The sequence below is a fragment of the Numenius arquata genome, unplaced genomic scaffold (assembly GCF_964106895.1).
Source record: "Numenius arquata unplaced genomic scaffold, bNumArq3.hap1.1 HAP1_SCAFFOLD_724, whole genome shotgun sequence".
Classification (NCBI taxonomy): Eukaryota; Metazoa; Chordata; class Aves; order Charadriiformes; family Scolopacidae; genus Numenius; species Numenius arquata.
Window position 1 is genome coordinate 29,741 of NW_027414413.1, and position 20,680 is coordinate 50,420.

Sequence of the window (20,680 nt, forward strand, 5' to 3'; positions counted from 1 at the left end):
ATCCATGGTAGAAGAGACAAGGACAAGAGGCAATGAGCGAAAAAAGAGACGGTCAAGCCAGATAAGGAGCAACTTTTCAAGCATGAGGATAGTCAAGCACTGGAAGCTGTTTCCCAGAGAGCGTGCAACAGCTCTGTCCTGGAAAAGGATCAAGACGTCTTTGAACAAAGCCCTGACTATTTTCGGTATCTGACCCTATTTTGAGTGGGAGGTTGGTCAAGACACCTCCCCAGTCGCCTTTGGGCCTGAATGGGGCTATCCTCCTTTCCCTTTCATGTTTCCAAATTAGGGAGAGCTCTCAGGTTCTCCCTGACCCCAGAAGTGATTCACATCAGGTGCTGGGCTGCTGCACAGGTGCCCCCAAACAGGCCTGACCACATCCTTGGCTTCCCTTTCCATTTGCCCAAAGCCAAGTTCTTCTCTTTTACTATCCTTCTACCTGCCAAAAATAACAGCCTACCCTGTTAACCCTTTCAGTGCAGGTACTCAGTAAATGTCAGCATCCATGTACAGAGTCTCCAAATGAGCTGGGCATTGAAGCCATCCCATCATTGCAAAAACAGAGATGACTCATTTGACTGGATCTTTGAACCCGGGAACTGGTATCCCATGTCTCCTGAGATTCCCGAGAACACCTAAGCTTTGTCACTGGGCTCACAATCTCTCCAGCCTTCTGCCAGCCACAGTCTTTTAACCCAGGACACTTCTCCCAATCCCTTCAGCACACTGCCTGGTCTCTGCTCTCAGCTGGGTGAAGTCAGGGTGCTCCCTTGCACAGCTTTCCCTACAAAAGTCTTCTCTTTGTGCTGATCCCACTTGTATCTCCTCATGTCATGTACGGCTCCGTCCTCCTCCTGCAGAGTTCCACTGGATGGGCAGTTTTCCTGTTTCTTGCACACCCACTCACCTCCACAACCTTTTTGTATTGTATGCGTATCAAATACTGTCTGAAGCAACTCAGCTTCACCCATTTCCAATTGCAGGCTGAGACATTTTCCCTCTTGGAGCAGACATTCTGAAAAAATGCTCCATATCTGGAGACACTCTTCAATTCTCCAAGTACAGTTGTTAAAAAAAAAAAAAAAAAGCCATGCTGAGTTAGTTTTTCACAGAGACAGTTTCAAAGCATCAACGCAGATTCAATACAGGAATTGTGACAGTCAAGTTACAAAGAGAGAGGAAAAAAAGTTCACAAATTCTCTGTCAGCAAAGAGGAAGTCCCACAGCCCATGGGATGTTTTCATTAGTTGGCCTATAGGAACCGGATTTCTCCTTGGCCTCAAATAGTAGCTCAAATCCTGAGCCAGCAGGACAACATTGGCTGCAGTTGCACACCACTTTCTTGACAAGACTGTGAGTTCAGACCCAGTTGATGGAGTTTCTCACACAGGTCACGGAGGAGGGCAGGGTTTCAGGGAGAGGGGCACACGCTTCAGTTTCCCAAATCTCATGACTCTGCCCAAACCATCTTTCCCTTGACCTCTGGCATCCTATTTCTTGAGATGCAAAGCTGGTGGGTCTTCTGTTGACACTATTTCAATAGTACTTCTGGTGTTTCTGGGATTTCCCTTAGAGTGGAAAAAAAAAAAAAAAAAAAAAAAAAGTAATAATAATAATAATAATAAAAAAATTTAAAAAGTCACAGTTTACTTCCATAGCACCAATCTACTTCCATAGCACCAATTCCGGACAATGCCAATTATATTAGTATTTGCCATATAAGGTATGATTTCCCATCCTGAATTACATGTTGAAAGCCGTTCGGATGAAGGGTGGTCTTGCAAAAGTCACCCTTTGTGTCCCCAGGTGGCAAGGACACTGCTGGTTTCCCTCTCCAGAGAGTGGCGGAGGCTGGATCCCCTTCTTAGGACAGGCTCCTTGCCAGGAAGCCAAAGCCATGGGGGGAGCTCACCTGGTTCTTTTTGGCACTTCACTCAACAGCTAATTGGATATATTTGGTGCTTTTCTGGGATTACTGTTCCTGCACAGAGGCTCATAGAAAGACAGCTGTTTCTTAAGAGAGGGTGGAAAAGGCCCTGTTATAGCCAAGCAAGCTTACCATGAGCTCTGGAGGGAGCAAGGATGATTATAAAAAGCACCAGGAATGTCCAAAATGCTCTTCCAAAGAGTGAATGGACCGGAGCAGTAGTGATTGGCCAAGTGTAGGTCGAGGGGAGAGAGGGTCAAGGGGTGACAGCGAGAAACAAGGGGATGGCTGATGGCTTTAGCCTATCCTTACAACCACGTCTGAAGGCAGCCATGGGAAGTAATGGATGTCTGTGGGTGGAGCCTGAGGAAGAGGATTGTCCTGGGACGATGGTAGGAAGGAAAGCTCCTCCTGTGCAAACCAGGGGTGATACAGACATTCACCTCTTGTGTGCCTGCCTCAGCCTGGCAGATGGGGAATGCCCACTGCTGGGGGTGGCTGTTCTTAGGAATGGCCCATGAGCTGACCTTGCTCTTTTATCCTCCTTCTCTCCCCACACTTGGATGGACCTGAGGAAAGAGCCATGAGCCTGGAGGATGCACAGACCTCCTGGGCTGAGGTCCCATCCCTGCAGGGGCAGAGGAAGGGTTTGTGAGACACGTGGGCGTGCAGGGAGAGAGCAGTGTGGGGGTAGCAGTGAGTGCGTTAAAGGTGGGAAAAAGGAATGAGCTATTGGGGGTGTGCAGTTCAGTGCTGGGATGTGGAGCTAAAGAGAGGATTCTGGCACGGATTCTCCAGCATTCTGGAGCTTGGAAATCGGGGGATAAATGAGCATTAACAAGGCTTTGGAAGAAACCAGGTGAGATGTGGGGAATTCAAACTGGTAAATCCTCAGAAACCCACATCTTGGTTTTGGAAGCAAGGAAGCAGGCGCAGGCTCAGGACAGGGTAATGTGGTGGGGATGTCCAATGGCCTTGCTGGGGCTCTGACACCCCAACAAATCTGAGACCCTTGTTCCCTTGGCTATGGCTTCTGTCTCTTCCACTGAGAGCCACAGGAGAACATGAGGTCCTTACAGTTCCAGTGTCTCGTTGCCTCCTCAGCCACCTGCCATAAATCCTGGGAGGTGTCCTACTGCTGACCTGCACCTGGCAAGACGCACTCCCAATCACATTGCCCCCACCAAGAGCCCCAAACATTCCAAGAGGAAAAGGAAAGGAGCCCCATCCTCTGTAGAGGATGTGGGTAAGGATGCGGCCATCCTGCCTGGAGGAGCACATCAAGGGCTTTCACAGTCACCTCTACTTTTAAATTTCCTGCTGTACCAAGTGCCTCCAACTTCCGGCTTCACAAGCCCCCAGGGACAGGACCCTTGTCTGCTCATTCCCTCCATGGTCTCTTCAGTGACGGACTTCAGCAGGGCCTGCAAACACCCTCAGAAACCTGGACGTTTGCTTCTGACTCTTACGCTTCTAGAGGCTTGGTCAGTCTTAGAGATCTGCAGTTCAGGAACTCGGCACCAGAGGGCTCATTAACATGCAAAACACCCCGAGGAGCCAAGCCAGGGCACAGTTTTCCTTCAGTCTTCAATTCTTCTGTGATTAATTAGAGAGCTTTCAGGGGTGGAGTCCACGTGAAAAGATGTCCAAGCAAAGAGGCCAAGTGCATGAAATGCTTGATTTCAAATTGCCAATTCTGCATGAATGCCAAGGGATTTGGGTTGCAGGAATGTCTCCAAGTAGAGCCTGCATCACCTAGACCCATGTGGATGGACTGGCAGAGCCACCCCCAGCTGGGGGATCCCCACCTCCCAGGCTGAGGCAGGCAGTCAAGATGCAAATATCTGCATCTGTTACAGGCCTCCAGGCAGAGGGTGACTCATTCCCATGACCCTCTAAGCCTGGATCAGCTCATTGTGCTTTTGCTGTCCTTCCCTTCAACTGTCAAGAATATGGCAGGTTTGGCTTTGACATCATCCCTATGTCCTGGGACAAGGTTTCTCAATTCCTCCTCTGCAGCTTCCCTGCTTCCACCTCCTCTGTGCTGCCTCTTTCTGCAGGACCTCAGTCAGTTCCGACAAGCAGCCTCCTGAGGCAGTTGCTTCTTTTCAAGGGTATTTGGAGAGATCATTTTGGTGCCTGGAGGAGGCTGTCCTGAAAGGCTTATCACATTTCCCATGGTCCTTCACGCGTGAGAGTTACTTCCCATGGCACCACGTGCATCAGTGTCCCAAGTACATCAAAGTCTTCTTCTCTGGAGTCCACCCATTTTTGCTCTGCTGCTGGCCTTCCTCACTCCTCTTTGGCACCTGAGACCCCACTAGTTCCTGCTCACAACAGCCAAGGCTGACACTGATTTTCACCTCCCTGACCAGCTCTTTTTGGTTTGTTTTTTTTTTTTCTTTCCAGGACCATGTCCAGGTGAGCATCACCCTTGTTTGCCCACCCGGCAGCTGTGTTCAGAAGTTGTCCTGCAGGTCCTGCAGGCTGCCGGCATCCTGTTTCTTTGCCTGGCCAGTGAATGCCAGGGCAACTACTGTTCCCCATAGGAACCTGTTCATTGACTACTTGGAGACTTCTTCAGGTTGGTGTTAAAAGACTTCTTGTGCCTACTGTGCCTGATCAAGTGGATTATAACGGCCAAGACAGGGCCACCCTTAATGGCCTCTCCTCTCATCCTCACTCACACAAGCTCACTCAGCCTCTTGTCCATCTCATTGAGGAGTTCCATATATCTGAGCTTCTCCTTCACACAAGTGGCATCACCCCATCCTCATCCTCCCTGTCACTCCCTCCAGCAGAGCCCGTATCCTTCCGTTGCAACACCACAGCTCAGCAAGCTGTCCCACCACATCTCACTTCAATCCAAAACCATCCCAGTTCTGTGGGAAGACATGGGACTCCTTCTGGCAGTGCACATTTGGGCCACAGCACCTCAGCTGACTTCTCACAGGGAAACCTGAGCTGGGATGCTGCCCAGGAGAACCATTGTACATGGAGCAGTTCCTTCTTGGCTGGGCTGGGCTGTACGTACAGTGTGGCCTTCACCCCTGGGCTGTGCTGCACAGATGCCTTGGCCACAGGACAGCCTCAGCAGCACATTGTCACACAGGAGCCTGCAGACAGCTCCCACTCTATACCAGACATTTTGCCTCCTGTGTGGCCTTCCCTGTATCCAGCACTGCTGCAGGAAGTTCTCGTGAAAACGTCCTTTCTCTTTGACTGTTGAGATGATGAATAGCGTGGTTTCCTTGTAAGAAAATCCTAGAGTTGGGTGAGAAACACCTGCTCACAATTAGAATTTAATAGTGAACAAAGTCGCTGAAGCAAGGATTTAAAAAATAAAAATTTATTAAAAAAATTATACGAAACAGTGCTGAATCGGGTGCGTCTCAAAGCAGAGGCACACCCCCTCGCTCAGTTTTTAGGTACTTATAGCCTATCCCCGCCGCCTGGGTTTCTGTCTTTTCTCATTGCTTGAGAAGTTGGAGCTCACATTCTTCTCGACCGCCTAACTTATTACAGGTCTAGTTCACCTCTTTTCGCCGTATAAGGCATAAACACAACCTACTTCAAAGAATCATGATCCTAAACACGCCTTTGGTTATGCTACACGTTATTTCACAGTCTTTGCCGCCATCTACTGTCCATTAGTAGAATCTACAAGCACTCTGGATGGTCGTTTACTTCATCAGGTGGTCGTATCCTCCTCTCCATTAGCTGTTCTCTAAATGAACCCGGCCTACTTGGCAGTCTCCACAGCCCACTCGACAGATTTACCATCCAAGACTGGTTTCTTTGGTCTTAGTGTTACTCCTCTATCTCTTGGGTTCCTGCGTTGAAGGTTCCATTCCAATCTGTTTCTCTTCACTTAGATTTCATTCTGCAAGACAAGGGTCCCTTGACAGACCAAGGGCAACTCTGAAGATGAATTGGCTAAAATTTATTAGACTCTACTGTGATAGGAATCACTAAGCTTCTCTTGTTAGTATATACATACTAACAGGAATGCATCAATTACCTGAAGCAAAACTTAGCTCATTTCTCACAGTTGCTTGAGTGACCAGACCAGGAGACTGTCTTCTATGGGTGGGGTCTGCATGGTTGTCTGCATGGTTTGCTGCATTCGGCTCGAAGGCCCATTCAATGCTACACCTCCTGGGGTTCCCACCATCTAAACAGACATAAGCTTGCCTCTGTGATACTGCCCTTATAGTGCTCCCGTCAGGAACAGGATTTTAAAAGAGACCTTGTGGAGTCCGAGTGCCTTTCTTACTGGGATCAGCGCAGACCAGCACCTCCTGTTTATAACCACTCTTTCAACAACCTTGGATGCCAACACTCACGTCCCATGGACTGGTAAGGGTGTAGTTTGCTCAGGTAACCCCTGGCTTGGTTCCCCATCCACTGCTCGTTCTTCTCCTCCGGAGTCCTGCCTCAAAGCAAAAAGACCTGGGAGGCCTCGCTGGTGGCAACTCAGGGAAAGAGAACATAGAACATCTCAGATTTATCTACACCTTCTCCTCCTAAATTCAGCAGCGGCCCTATGTTATCTCTTGTTCTCCTTTAACTCTTCCTGAATTACCAAAAGCTCATCTTGGTGCCCTGGAACTCCCTTTGGAGTTTCAATTGAGTTCTGATATGGACCGTTGCTGAGCCAGGACAATGCTGCCCTTGAGGACAAGATGTATCCAGGCCCACAGTGACAATTATTGGTCTTTCCATTGATTGTTTCCTCAAGGGAGTGAGTAAAGATCCCTGTGTGATGTGTTCCATGTCCATGCAATGCCTGCAGCTCTTGGGTAGCGAAGGGACAGACCTTGCCTCTCTGATGCCACCTGATGACTGGCGCCTCTGACAGAAGGCATCAGTCAAGGGAACAGACACCCTACTGCACTCTCTGCGATGCCGTCTGGGCCATCTGTGACACATCCACCCTGAATGGGAACTGCTTCCCTGCAGGTCCCGTGTGGTCCAGGCCAGCCTTGGAGTCTCATGTTCCTCTGTGGCCCTGGATTTGAACATTGAATTGAGTAGCTGCCCTGAATTCTGTCAGGCCATATGGAGCTGAACGTGGGACAAATGCCCTTGTAGTCACTTGAGAGCTGGTAAATTCAGCTGATGGAAAAGAGAGGGACCTTGCTCTCCCTATGGCACAGGACAGCAGTCGTTGATATGAATACCTCTAAAACCTGACATGAACATAACGAGTAGGAGAATATTCTCCTGGCTTTTTTGGGACATCGGCTGTCATTTCACTTGGCCAAAGGATTTCCCACCAGGCTCATAGATGAGATCTCCAAGATGTTTCCCTGTCTCTAAGAACTGCTCCATTAGAGCTTGCGGTTCCCTACACCTATCTTTGACCACCCCTGAGACCTTCCGTGTCACCAGGTGTTGTGTTTGAATAGCCCAATCCTGCCCTCCATCTCCATGGATGAAGATGGGAGCTGAGACAAGGAGCTCACATGCAGGAGCCTATTTTTGTGCCCACCTGAACCCCTGAGGCAAGAGGAATCCCACCTCCAGTGGGTTTGGGACAGGCAAGGGAGGGAGCTGAGTCTCCTTCAAATGCCAGCAATAGAAACGCAGGATGAGATGGTTTATTGACTCAGCGGAATGCCTTCTCTCAGCAGGAGTAATGGAGATCCCTGCCTGTCACTGTCTGGGTGTCCTGTCTTACTATTAAATGATACCAAAACCAGTGACATTTGAAGTAACTTTGAGAGGAGAATTGACAGTTCTGGAAAGAAGCGCCTCTCCCCAGCTGAGAGAGGAAACATCAGTGATGACTTCAGCCTGCTTCACAGCACGTTCCCCTGGAGCCCCAGGGCCATCTCCAGGGAGCCCAGAGGGGGCAAAGAAAGCGCTGCCTTGGGCTGTTCCTCTGCTGCTGAGCTGGGCCGGGCTCCTGGGACGGAGGGAGCTCATGGCCACGGGGCAGCACTGCAGAGAGACAGCTCTGCCCAGGAGCAGCTCCTCTGCCAAGCGCAGCAGGGCTGAGGGCACTCCCAGGGTATCTCAGGGAGAGGAGACAGGCAGAGAGAGGGCTTAAAGGTGGTCAGGACTGGGAGGATGTCTGAGAGCTCACTGGAGGAGAAATCTTCACAGCCCTTGACAGGGTAAGTCTCTGGCTGCAGGGCAATGCAGCTGCGGTTCCTGGAATGGCACATCCCTCAGCCTGTGGCATCTCTCAGGACATCTCTCACGGTTTCTCCAGAGTAGAGAAAAAGGACTTGCTTTGGAGCACGGCTTCCCTAAGGCTCTTTCAAAGGGAGAGGGCACATCAGCTGCCTTCTCCCAGGGATGGCTTCACACCGGGAGTGCGAAGCTGGATGTTCCCCAGGGGTACAAGGGCTGTCCTTCAGAGCAGGGTCCCTGTGTCCCAGGGAACTGTGTGCTGGGGCAGGGACTCTTCCACCTGTCGGGGTCAGCTCTCAGCCTTCCCGGGGAGCTCCCCACAGCAGTGTGGGCAGAAGCCATGGGGGGAAGAGGCAACACCTGGCAGGAGAATGACCTGCTGTCAAGAGGGTGCTGCGTGCATCAGGGCTGCTCTCAGCTGCAGATTGCCCATAGGACACTTCCGAGGGGACTTTTCAAGGCAAAGGTCGTGGCAGGGATTAAGTTTTAGGTAAAGAGCTTTCCTGATTTTATATGTTATTTTTTGACTTGTGGGGGAGGGGAGGTGGAAAAAGGGATAAATGTTTAAGGAGTTCTCAAGTTGGAAGAAGTCACTGAGACTCTGGAGCTGTAACTTTGAAAGATCAGTAGGTCTGCCAGGAACCTCCTAGAGTGCCTTCAGCCACTCCTCTGCCCATCGACAGCACCAGCATCACCTTTCCTGGACCCATCAGGGTTGCTCTCAACAGCCCTTTTCCACCTGCAAACAGGAACATGCGCCCAGGCAGTGCCCTGCAAACAGGCAGGTTTCTGTAGGGCCATGGTGAGTGCGCAGAGGTCAGGGTGGGATCTGTGAGCACTGATGGGGAAAAGTCATGGGGCAGGGAAACACCTTCCAGGAGGAAAATCTCCTGGCAGAAGGGATATGATCAGGGAGGGAGAGGAAATTAAACCAGAAATGTTGTGGGAGGGAGAATTCAGAACTCTCTGTGTGATCCCCTCCAATGCAGACCCCTTCCTCTGAGCAAGCCCCCTTGCCTCCTGTCCCACCCAGCAAAGCCCTGTCCTCAAGGCTTTGTGGTCCAAGGCATGAACAACCCTCCTGTGAAGCCAGAGCTCCAGCAGAGCCGTGGGGCATCTCCCTAAGCGTGTGTCCGTTTTCCCCTCCAGAGCACAGGAGCTGAGAGAACCGGCCCAGCAAAGTTCCTGCTGGGGAGGTGGTGTGCCCAGCTGGGTGAGGGTAACGCTGTCCTGAGTGCCCGGCTCTCTCTCCACTTGTCTCTCTCAGCCAGACCATCCCTGCATTTTAACTTGTTTCTCCACTTGTCTCTGATATTGTCACCTTGTTCTCTCAGTCGGGCTCTCTGGGGATGGGAGATGCAGCAGCCGAGTGAGGCACTGCTCTTGTGATTCCTCCCAGGCAGGTGTGTCCATGGGAACGAAGTGTCCAAGCTCTCCTCTGACCTGTGGGGCTGTGGGCAATGTGACTGTGGGGCTGTGTCATCCCCTGAGGAACGAGCTGGCTCTCCCTTACTGAGACACCATCCTTAGGACACTTGGGTTTCTCCGTGGGGTGTCCTTCCAAGCACTGAGCTGCCTTCCAGATGCAAATCTGTCCTAGAGCATCCTGGTGTTACCTGAGTGCCCTGTGGAGAAGCGGAGAGATGCTACGACCAAGGAAATGCCGCTGGGTTTGTGAAATGAACCCTGTGCGTCCTTGGCCAGAAGTGGGGTGCTGAGACCTTGAAGGGGGAGACACCGAGCACTCGGCGGTGGCTTTCTCTGCTCTCAGCAGTGCCCAGTTCTTTTCAGGTCACCGTGTGAGTGTGATGACCCCCTGTCTCAGAAAGGCACAAGCAGAGAGGGCTGTTGGGAGCAAGATAGAGGGACAGACCATCTCCCCTCTCTCTGCACTAACCCACAGGTGATCCTCTGCCTCAAAGGTCTCACTTTGTTGTCCCTGAATGTAGCAGAAATAATGAGCGTTCCTGAAATGCAAGAAAATCTTCAGCTGAGATGGGAGAGAGCTGCAAAAGAGCCTCTCTCAAACTCTTTTGTGACTATGGTTTCTTGGCAATGGGGGTGCAGATAGTGACGAGCCCTTTTGCATGAGGAGAGGTTTATCTGAGAAATTTGAAAACAAGGACAGCCCACACCATTCCCAGGAATCTGCTGTTGCAGAGCAGGGCTGACTCCTCATCAGCCTGTGGGCAGACGTCCTGCTTCTCCCGGCACACTCGGCCAGCAGCAGTCAGAGCTCCAGGCACAGAGCTGAATGATCTCATAGAAATGGCAAAGTGGCAGGGAGTGTGTAGGATGAGGAATGGCTTTGATTGTGCTCATACAATTCTCCCCAACCTTGCCTCTGTCCTTTCCTCTTTGTTCAGTGATCGATGCCCAGAGGCAGGAGATGTCCAACAGCAGCTCCATCACCCGGTTCCTCCTCCTGACGTTTGCAGACACACGGGAGCTGCAGCTCTTGCACTTCTGGCTCTTCCTGGGCATCTACCTGGCTGCCCTCCTGGGAAACGCACTCATCATCACCACCATCGCCTGTGACCACCACCTCCACACCCCCATGTATTTCTTCCTCCTCAACCTCTCTGTCATTGACCTGGGCTGCATCTCCACCACTGTCCCCAAAGCCATGGCCAACTCCCTCTGGGACACCAGGGCCATCTCCTTTGCAGGATGTGTTGCCCAGCTCTTTCTGTTTGTCTTTTTCATTTCAGCAGAGTTTTCTCTCCTCACCATCATGGCATACGACCGCTATGTTGCCATCTGCAAACCCCTGCACCACGGGACCCTCCTGGGCAGCAGAGCTTGTGTCCACATGGCAGCAGCTGCCTGGGGCAGTGTTTTCCTCTACACTGTGCTGCACACGGCCAATACATTTTCCCTACCCCTCTGCCAGGGCAATGCTGTGGACCAGTTCTTCTGTGAAATCCCCCAGATCCTCAAGCTCTCCTGCTCAGACTCCTACCTCAGGGAAGTGTGGCTTCTTGTGGTCAGTGTCTGTTTAGCATTTGGTTGTTTTGTTTTCATTGTGGTGTCCTATGTGCAGATCTTCAGGGCCGTGCTGAGGATGCCCTCTGAGCAGGGACGGCACAAAGCCTTTTCCATGTGCCTCCCTCACCTGGCCGTGGTCTCCCTGTTTATCAGCACTGGCATGGTTGCCTACCCAAAGCCCCCCTCCATCTCCTCCCCATCCCTGAACCTGTTCCTATCATTTCAGTACTCAGTGGTGCCTCCAGTACTGAACCCCCTCATCTACAGCCTGAGGAACAAGGAGCTCAATGATGCCCTAAGGAAACTGATGACCGCTTCCTTCTCAGAAGCAGCAGTGAAATTCCCATCTTCTTTTGCACATCACTCGTGATGTAACTCATTACACACCTAACCTATCTTTTGTAGACTTTTTTGGTTTGGTATATTTGGTTTTATCTTTTCTTGGTTGTATTCATGCCCTCCAAAAATAAAAAAAAATAAACGAAATAATTCTTTTTCCTGTTTCTATGTGACTATAATCCTGTCTTGCATGACCCAGAGCCTGTGTAAATAAGGAGCTGTTCTCTCTTTGTGTTTAAATAAAATAAAGGACCCTGTGCCGATGTGTTTGTCCGAGATCTTCTGCAGGGTCAGAGTCTTGGTGCTGAGCTGGGGGCTCAGTAGCCACCCTGAGCTGCGTCTGCCTCCCAGCCTGACCAGCACGGCCCTGGGCACCACAGCCCACTTGCTCTGCAGAGCAACACCACCAGCCTGGGGGCTGTGGGAAGCCTGGGGAAGGGGTGCAAGAATGGCTGGCCAGGCCAGCACAGATAAGCTCTTGAGGGAAAAGCCTCTTTGGGGAGACGGGATGTCCCAGGAGAAGAGCAGGGCACCGTGTGTGTCCAGGGGAGACATGGAAAGAGAAACCCTTTGCTGTGGGTGGCAGCTCGGGGCAGGCTGCCCTGTCCCTGGAGCAAAAGGAGCTGCCTGAGCATCTCCTGGGCCAATTCTCTCATGCTGTCCTGGGGAACAAGTTTGGCAGTTGAGGCTGCAAGCTGCCCGGGGTGGAGATCTCCTCAGCATGCCAGCTGGGTGGACATTCTCACTGGCTTCCTTTTCCTCTAATAGGAAGCTCTGCTGGGCTTGGCTGGGGAGAGGGCAAAGAGGTGGCAAGAGCCATGGAGGGTCTGGGATGGCTGAGCTGACAAGTGTCCTCCAGGGGAAAACCCCAGTGAACAGCTAAAGCGTGGGAGCGTGCAGGGTGGGGGCACACAGCGGTGTCTTCCCACTGCCAGGCTCCTGCGAGAGACGTGAAGGAGCAGCAGAGCAGGGTCTGGGCTGTGCTCGTGTTCCCTGGGCATCCCAGGGAAGCTGCCCCAGGGCCATCATCACAGGCCGGCCAATAACAACCACCGTTTCCAGTACCAGCCTCCCACCCCAGCTTGGAGAGGTTGTTTGTCCCGCCACTGAGGGACATTGAATGACGAGGTCAGAATCCATCTTGGCATTGTACAGGTGAGACCTAAGCATGCACTTTGTGTGCGTGTGGGGAGATGGACCCGGGTGAGCACAAACACCATCAGCTCTTCCTGGGGGTTCCATGAAGGCCTGTGGGACAGACAGTGTCTGGAGGTCACTTCACTTGGAGAGTAACTCCCCTGGCAAAACACCCGAATGCAGCACTGGGATGTGCTCCCTTGAACCCACGTCCCCGTGTCCGTTCCTCAGGGCAAGTGCAGAGCAGGGCGATACACCACAGCTCTGCAGTGCCTCCCAGCCCCCAGGAGCGGCAGCAGGAGGTCAGAGGGACACTGGGACTGCTGCAGTGCTCTGCCTCTGCGTGTGCAAGGAAAGGACTCCCGTCTCTGATCACCCCCGTGTGTATAAGAAGCGCACAAGGTCAGCTGAGACGTGGGCACCTGGCAGCACCCCGACATTTCTGTGTGTGACTCCAGGAACAAATGCTGTGGACCTGGCCTTTCGCAAGGCCTTTGACATCATCTCCCACAGTGTCCTTATAGCCAGATGCATGCTGTCTAGGCTGAAGAAGTGGATGGTATGGTGGGTGGGAAGCTGGGAGGAGGGGGCTCTCTCTTTTCATACGGATGGAGGTCCAAGTGGTAGCCACTCAAGTGGGAACCACAAGTCACAGGGGCTCACGTTCTTGTTCAGCTTGGAGAAGAGAAGGCTGAGGGGTGACTTTATTGCAGTCTGCAACTTTCTCAAGGAGGGCAGCGGAGGGGAGGTGCTGATCTCCTCTCTCTGGTGACCAGCTGTAGGACATGAAGAAATGGAATGTGGCTGCATCAAGGAACGTTCAGGTTGGACATGAGGAAAAGGTTCTTCACTGAGAGGGTGGTGGGTCACTGGAACGGCTCCCCAGGGAAGTGGTAACGGCAGCAAGCCTGTCAGAGGTCAAGGAGCATCTGGACAACACTCTTCGTCATATGGTTTAGTTCTAGGTACTCCTGTGAGGAGCAGGGAGTTGGACTTTATGATCCTTATGGGTCCCTTCCAACTTGAGATATTCTATGATTCTGTGATTCTCTGGGGGGGCAGCAACTGGAGAGACCTGTGTGTGTGTGCATGTCGTGTTGGTGTATGTGTCAGCAGGTGTAACCACTAGCAAACATCACCCCAGAGCAGCCAGCAAGCAGAAGAGGCCTGAGAGCTAGTTATTTTTGAGTCCCTAAGCCTGGAGTGGATACTGGAGAGCCCAGAAAGTCTGCAGGTTGGCTGTGGGTAGATAATGTGGCCCAAACCACCTCCTGGAGAAGCGGTAGGGTCTTGGGGGTCTGGTACTGATAAAGCCACGTGTCTGGATGTGGAGGGGGAAATTGCTCTTTCTGTGAGAGAGCAGCAGGAAGGCAGCTCTGCCTGGGGACGGGCAGTCAGCGGGCGGCACGAGAGGGCAGACGCTCATGGGCAACATTGTGGTGGGTAGATGTCTGCTATGGATCTCTTGATCTGGAAGAGGAGGTAGATGAACCCTTCTTCAGACAATTTGGAAGAAGCCTCATGTTTGCAGGCCCTTCCATAAAGGAACAAGGCAAAGAGCAGGACACAGGAGAGCAGGCTTTGGCCTGCTGCAGGACCTGCTTGCAAAAATGCTATGGGATGCAGCCTCGTGGAAAAGAGGTGCACAGAGAGTGTTCTGTGCTCAAGGCTCACGTCTTCAGGATATAGAATTGTCCACCCTGAGATGCAGAAAATGGGTGGGAGGAGGCAGCAATGGGCGAGAAAGGAGCTCCTGACTAACATCCAGCATGAAGAGGAAGCACAGAGAAAGCGGAAGCTGGCACCTTCCAGCCTGAATGAGGCTGAGAGTCTGCGCTGGAGAGAGCCATTTGCGTGTGTGTTTGTAGGTGCGTGGGGGGACTGGGGAAATGAGGGGATCCTGGGGCCAGCTCCCAGATAGACAGAGGGTCTAAGACAAGCTCCTGAAGGGAAACTTATAGACTCTGCGTGTCTATAAGTACACAGCCTAAACTAACATAGCCAGCATACATACAGCCCAACCCACGTTTCTCCTTTCTCCAACTCTCCGTGGAGACCTCCCAAGGCCCCATCCAGCATGAGTGAATGATTCACCATGGCTCCTCCCTTGACAATGATAAGGAGATCGCTCAGGTCCCCCGTGACCATAGAAATGAGCAGACATAAGTTTGGTTCACTCAGCTGGAGCTTTTTTTTGCCCACTCAAGTCCTTGACTCAAGGTTGTTGGGCAGGTAACCCCCAACTGGGCTCATCACATGCTGAGCCGAACCTTTGGTTCTCCTTTTCTCTCTTTCCCGCTTCTAAGTTCTTCCCTTTCATCACCCTCATACATTCACAGAATCACAGAATCTTCTTGGTTGGAAGGGACCTTTGAGATCATCGAGTCACACCAACAAAAAAAACCCAAAAGAAAACCCACCAAACAAACAAAAAAACCAAAACCAAAACAAACACGCACAACCACACCCCACACCCACCCACAAACAGACGCAAAGCAACAATCTTGGGCACTAGAGCATGCCCTGAAGTGCCATGTCTACACAGTTCTTAAATACCTTCAGGGATGGCGACTCCACCACCTCCCTGGGCAGGCTGTTCCAGTGCCTGACCACCCTCTCAGTAAAGTAATTCTTCCTCATATCTAATCTAATCCTCCCCTGCTGCAACTTTAGACCATTTCCTCTGGTCCTGTCATTATTCCCTTGGGAGAAGAGGCCAACACCCACCTCTCTACACCCTCCTTTCAGGCAGTTGTAGAGGGCAATGAGGTCCCCCCTCAGCCTCCTCTTCTCCAAACTAAACATGCCCAGTTCCCTCAGCCTCTCCTCATATGACTTCTTCTCTAGACCCCTCACCAGCTTGGTGGCTCTCCTCTGGACACGCTCCAGCAGCTCAATGTCCCTCCTGGAGTGAGGGGCCCAGAACTGAACACAGCCCTCGAGGTGAGGCCTCACCAGTGCCCAGTACAGAGGCACCATCACTGCCCTACTCCTGCTGGCCATGCTATTCCTGATACAGGCCAGGATGCCGTTGGCCTTCTTGGCTGCCTGGGCACACTGCTGGCTCACGTTAAGCCGGCTGTCCACCAACACCCCCAGGTCCTTTTCTGCTGGGCAGCCTTACAGCCACTCTTCCCCAAGCCTGTAGCGTTCCTGGGGTTGTTGTGACCAAAATGCAGGACCCGGCACTTGGCCTTATTAAACCTCATCCCATTGGCCGTGGCCCATTGATCCAACCTGTATCTTGGGACTCATAGATTCCGCGAAACCCCCACCCCCCCCCCCAAGACGCATAGATCCCTTCTGGCACCCATAGATCCACCTTGGGACCCATAGATTCCCCCATGGGACTTCCTGAACCCATACATCCCCCCCTGCCCAACCCACAGATCCAACAACAGGACCCATAGCTTCAACCCACAGGACCCATAGATCCCCCCATGACATGGGTCATGGCGATGATCTTAAAGGCTCCTTCCAACCCAGACGATTCTGGGATTCTATGGGGCTGGCGATGGGGGAGCCCACAATCTGTGGGGCTGGGAGTCGCCTAAATCTTTGGCGCTGTGCATAGAGGACGCCTGAATCTATGGGGCTGTGGATGGGGGATTCCTGAATCTATGGGGCTGGGGCTGGAGGACTCCTGAGTCTATGGGGCTGGGGGATTCCTGAATCTATGGGGCTGGGCCTGGGGATCCCGGAATCGTTGGCATTCAAAGCGGTGGAATCTGCTTGGCATTCAAGGATCGCCTCCTCCAAACTCAGGAGAGGTGCATCCCAAAGAAGAAGTCGGGCAAAATAGCCAGCAGGGCTGTGTGGCTGAACAAGGAGCTGCTGGACAAGCTCAGGACCAAAGAGGAGGCCCATAGAGGGTGGAAGCAGGGATGGGTGGACTGGGCAAAATATAGAGAGACTGTCCGAGTGGCCAGGAACCAGATCAGGCAAGCGAAAGCCCAGGCAGAACTAAATCTAGCCAGGGATGTCAAGAAAGACAATAAGAAAAACTTCTATAGATATGTCAGGGATAAAGGCAAGGCTCGGGAAGTGGTGGACCATCTCCGGAAGGGAACAGGAGACCTGGCCACCCAGGATATGGATAAGGCTGAGCTACTGAACAACTTCTTTGCCTCAGTCTTCTGGTTAGCACTTGTGTGAGCTTCTCCTTACCCCGTGCACACCCAGAGATGCCCCTGGGCCATTCCCTGCTGCAGAAGGTGTCTGCAGGGCAGAGCTGAGCCCTCAGCAGGTGGGATGGAGTCTCTGAGCACTGAAAGGGAGGAGACCTGGGGACAAAGCAACAGCCCCTGGCAGGGACAGTCCAGGCAGCAGAGCCATGGGCAGGGAGTGAGAGGGAGCTGCTACAGGAAAGGCGATGGGAGGGGGGATTCCAGCACCTCCCTGCCATCCCCTGCAGCGCAGATGCCTTCCCTGCAGAAACTTCCCGGTCTCCTCTCCCACACAGTAGAGCCCCCAACCCCTTCATATCCCAGGGGCTTAGTCCTGAGACTCCTTCCCAGCATCCCAACCAGCAAGGAGGAGAAATGCTCGAGTGTCTGACTGTGTCTCCCTGTCCTGCCTCTCTTGGCAGGAGAACTTTGGCCTGTTCCCCTCTTGGCCCTGCTGCCCTTGTTCTTCCCCTTCTTTTGGCCGTGGTGGGGGGTGAGGATTCAGCTGCAGCTCAGACTCTGATGCTGCATGTCCTGTCCATGGAGGAAAAGCCTCCAAATGCCCTTGGGGTCTCTGGGAGCTGCAGTGTGTGGGGCTGGGAGTAAGCTGACCATCCCATCAGGATGCCCCATCATTAGGACAGTTTACCCTTCCCTTGGAGGGTCCTGTTGGGTGCCACGCCGCCCACCAGAAGGGCACAGTTTTCCTGTGGCATCTCTGTGTTTTCTCGGAGCCCCACAGAGTAGAGATGACAGTGCCAAGGCCATGTCAGTCCTGCTGGAGGGCTGAATGTAGGCAGCTGTGGTGGGGCCTCTGTGTCCCTGGCTGGGAGGGGAGAGCTGAGATGCTCCTCGGGTCCAGTGAGATGGGGATGAGCGATTGGGAGACCTGCAATTGTAAATTTGCCTCTCCTACTCTCAGCACTTTTTTTCAGAGGAGCTTTCTCCTTGTGATCATCCTTTAGCTAGAGAGGTACCAGCACAGGGCAGCTGAGAGCAATACTGATGGACAGACGGGCTGTCCTCACTCTGCACTGAGGGACAGTCCCCTTGGCTTTTAGGAACCACAAGGTTTTCCATGCAGCAAACCAGAAATGTCAAGTATTTCTGCCATAAAAACACTGCTGAGGTGTGGAGGGGAAACTAGAAGAGAACAAACAAACAAACAAGTGCCCTCAGCTCTGCTCTGCAGTCAGGTGAATTGGATGTGACAAAGCTGAAAAGCCCTTTGATGCCATGAGTGGATTTAATCTGAGGACACTCCGTGTTCCTAATTACTTATGGCAGTATAGCTCCCCGAAGAATAATGAGCCAGAACCAACCACAGTGTGTACAAAAGTGACATCCAAAGGTCTTCCCCAAAGGGGAGGGGCAGTTCCATGGGTCTCTAAGAGCAATTGAAGAGACTTTTTTGAGAGGCGTCTGCCCTAACTGCTGTCTTTCCTTCTGTTGACAGTCCTCCATGCACAGCGGAGAGCAAATGTCCAACAGCAGCTCCATCACCCAGTTCCTCCTCCTGGCATTCACAGACACACGGGAACTGCAGCTCTTGCACTTCTGGCTCTTCCTGGGCATCTACCTGGCTGCCCTCCTGGGAAACGCACTCATCATCACTGCCATCGCCTGTGACCACCGCCTCCACACCCCCATGTACTTCTTCCTCCTCAACCTCTCTGTCATTGACCTGGGCTCCATCTCCACCACTGTCCCCAAAGCCATGGCCAATTCCCTCTGGGACACCAGGGCCATCTCCTATGCAGGATGTGCTGCTCAGCTCTTCTTCTTTCTCTTCTTAATCACAGCAGAGTATTGTCTGCTCACTGTCATGGCCTATGACCGCTACATTGCCATCTGCAAGCCCCTGCACTACGGGACCCTCCTGGGCAGCAGAGCTTGTGTCCACATGGCAGCAGCTGCCTGGGGCACTGGGTTTCTCACTGCTCTCCTGCACACGGCCAGTACATTTTCACTATCCCTCTGCCAGGGCAATGCTGTGGATCAGTTCTTCTGTGAAGTCCCTCAGATCCTCAAGCTCTCCTGCTCAGACTCCTACCTCAGGGAAGCTGGGCTTATTGTGATTGGTGCCTGTTTAGTATTTGGTTGTTTTGTTTTCATTGTGGTGTCCTATGTGCAGATCTTCAGGGCCGTGCTGAGGATCCCCTCTGAGCAGGGACGGCACAAAGCCTTTTCCATGTGCCTCCCTCACCTGGCCGTGGTTTCCTTGTTTGTCAGCCCTGGAGTGTTTGCCCACGTGAAGCCCCTCTCCATCTCTTCCACAGTTCCAGACTCAGTGGTGGCAATTCTGTACTCAGTGGTGCCTCCAGCAATGCACCCCCTCATCTACAGCATGAAGAACCAGGAGCTCAGGGCTGCCCTTTGGAAACTGGCCCAAGGGACGCTATTTCACCAACAATAACCTGCCTCTGCTTCTCTGCACATTCCCCAGCATTTGTCTTGCTTTTTGTCTCTCTTGTGATATTCCTATGTATTGATAATTTTCTGGGTTTATGCTACTTGTCTTGAGGCTTGATCCTATTTTGCCTGACTCTTGCACAGCACTGTGTCTGATGTGTCCTGTCAGATAACAGCTCTTCAATAAAATGGGATCTCCCAGGTTGTTTTGGTTAAACCCTTGCCGCCAACTAGGACAACACAGCCCTTCACACGCTCCTCACCCCCCCATCCCTAGGAGAATAGGGTGAAGAGGGTGAAAAAGTTTTAAAAAAACTCATAGGTTGAGACAAAACAGATTAATAGAACAGTAATGGAAGAGGAAAATAATAATGGTAAAAGAAGATATAAAATATTCGATGCAACACAAATTGCTGTCACCAGCCAATGATCGATTGCACAGCCTGTCTTCAGCAGTGATTGCAGATTGCTTCCCCCCACCAGCCCCCATGTATATAGTCATGAGCACGATTACTACGGTTTGGAATATTCCCTTGGCCAGCTTGTCCTCTCTGTGCTCCCTCCACCTTCTGTGGAAGCTGAAAAAAGTCCTTCACTAATTACAAATATTCTTTAGCAACAAGAATATGTTATCAGCATTATTCTCATACTAAATCCAAAACTGAGCAGCTACAAGGAAGAAAACTACCATCTACGTCATGCTCAGGTCTTGCAGTTTTCAATAAATCACCAACACTTTTCCTGTCTATGAGAGATAGATATATATATTTATACACACATAGAGATATCATTCCCTTAGTCTATGGGCCCTTCCTCTGAAATGTCCGCTGAGTTCATTTGGTCCATGACTTTGGGCTCCATCTGTCAGAACAGTCTTTCAGGGCAGGAGAGATGGGGTGGTGCACAACTGTTGTATGCTGCACCTGGAGCTCGCAGCTGGTGTATCTGGCACAGCCCATGCCCATGGTCTGTCGATCTCATGGAAACTGCCAGGTACCAGTTGCTGAGGCCAGTTCTGGTTCCATCATCGCTGCACTTGACTTGGTTTCATCAAACTTCATTCTTCATTCATTTCAGCAATTCTCATTGCAATACCGTTGATGTGGCATATAGCAACCCTAGCAGCGACGATATATATAGGAGTAATTAAACAACTAACTTCATGCAATTTAGTTTATTGGTTATTCTCACCCAAATTGAAATCCCCATGAGGTACATATCAGACCTCACCATTCTTCTGCATCAACCACCGAGAGCACCCAGGTCCTTGAGCAAAAGTAACCCTATGGATGGGTTTGCCTTTGCCCGAGGCAGGAATAACCCAGACTGTTTTCCTTCACATATTCTTCACGTGCACTACGGGGGCTTTATCCCCTTCCACAGTACATGGAAGTTTTGATTGGGGAGGACCAGCTCAACTGGTAGATGCCCCAGTGTTGACTAACCAGGTGGCCTTGGCTAAACGTGTATCCCAGTGTTTGAAGGTCCCAGCACTCATTGCTCTCAGTGTAGTCTTTAACAGTCCATTGTATCGTTTGATCTTCCCAGAGGCGGGTGTGTGATGGGGGAT

General features: G+C 51.8%; 2 protein-coding genes across 2 annotated transcripts; both read left to right on the top strand.

Annotated features, from left to right (window-relative positions):
- The first annotated feature begins 10,457 nt into the window (after positions 1–10,457).
- Positions 10,458–11,512, top strand: LOC141477985 (olfactory receptor 14C36-like). Its single transcript, XM_074167123.1, has one exon. The coding sequence runs from the start codon at positions 10,458–10,460 to the stop codon at positions 11,424–11,426; it is 969 nt and encodes a 322-aa protein (XP_074023224.1). The 3' UTR covers positions 11,427–11,512.
- A 6,666-nt stretch (positions 11,513–18,178) lies between these two features.
- On the top strand, positions 18,179–19,114 carry LOC141477984 (olfactory receptor 14A16-like). Its single transcript, XM_074167122.1, has one exon. It carries the CDS (start codon positions 18,179–18,181, stop codon positions 19,112–19,114), a length of 936 nt encoding a protein of 311 aa, XP_074023223.1.
- Positions 19,115–20,680: the final 1,566 nt, after the last annotated feature.

Coding starts and splice junctions, on each gene's coding strand:
- LOC141477984 (XM_074167122.1), top strand. CDS start 18,179: ATGTCCAACAGCAGCTCCATCACCCAGTTCCTCCTCCTGGCATTCACA.
- LOC141477985 (XM_074167123.1), top strand. CDS start 10,458: ATGTCCAACAGCAGCTCCATCACCCGGTTCCTCCTCCTGACGTTTGCA.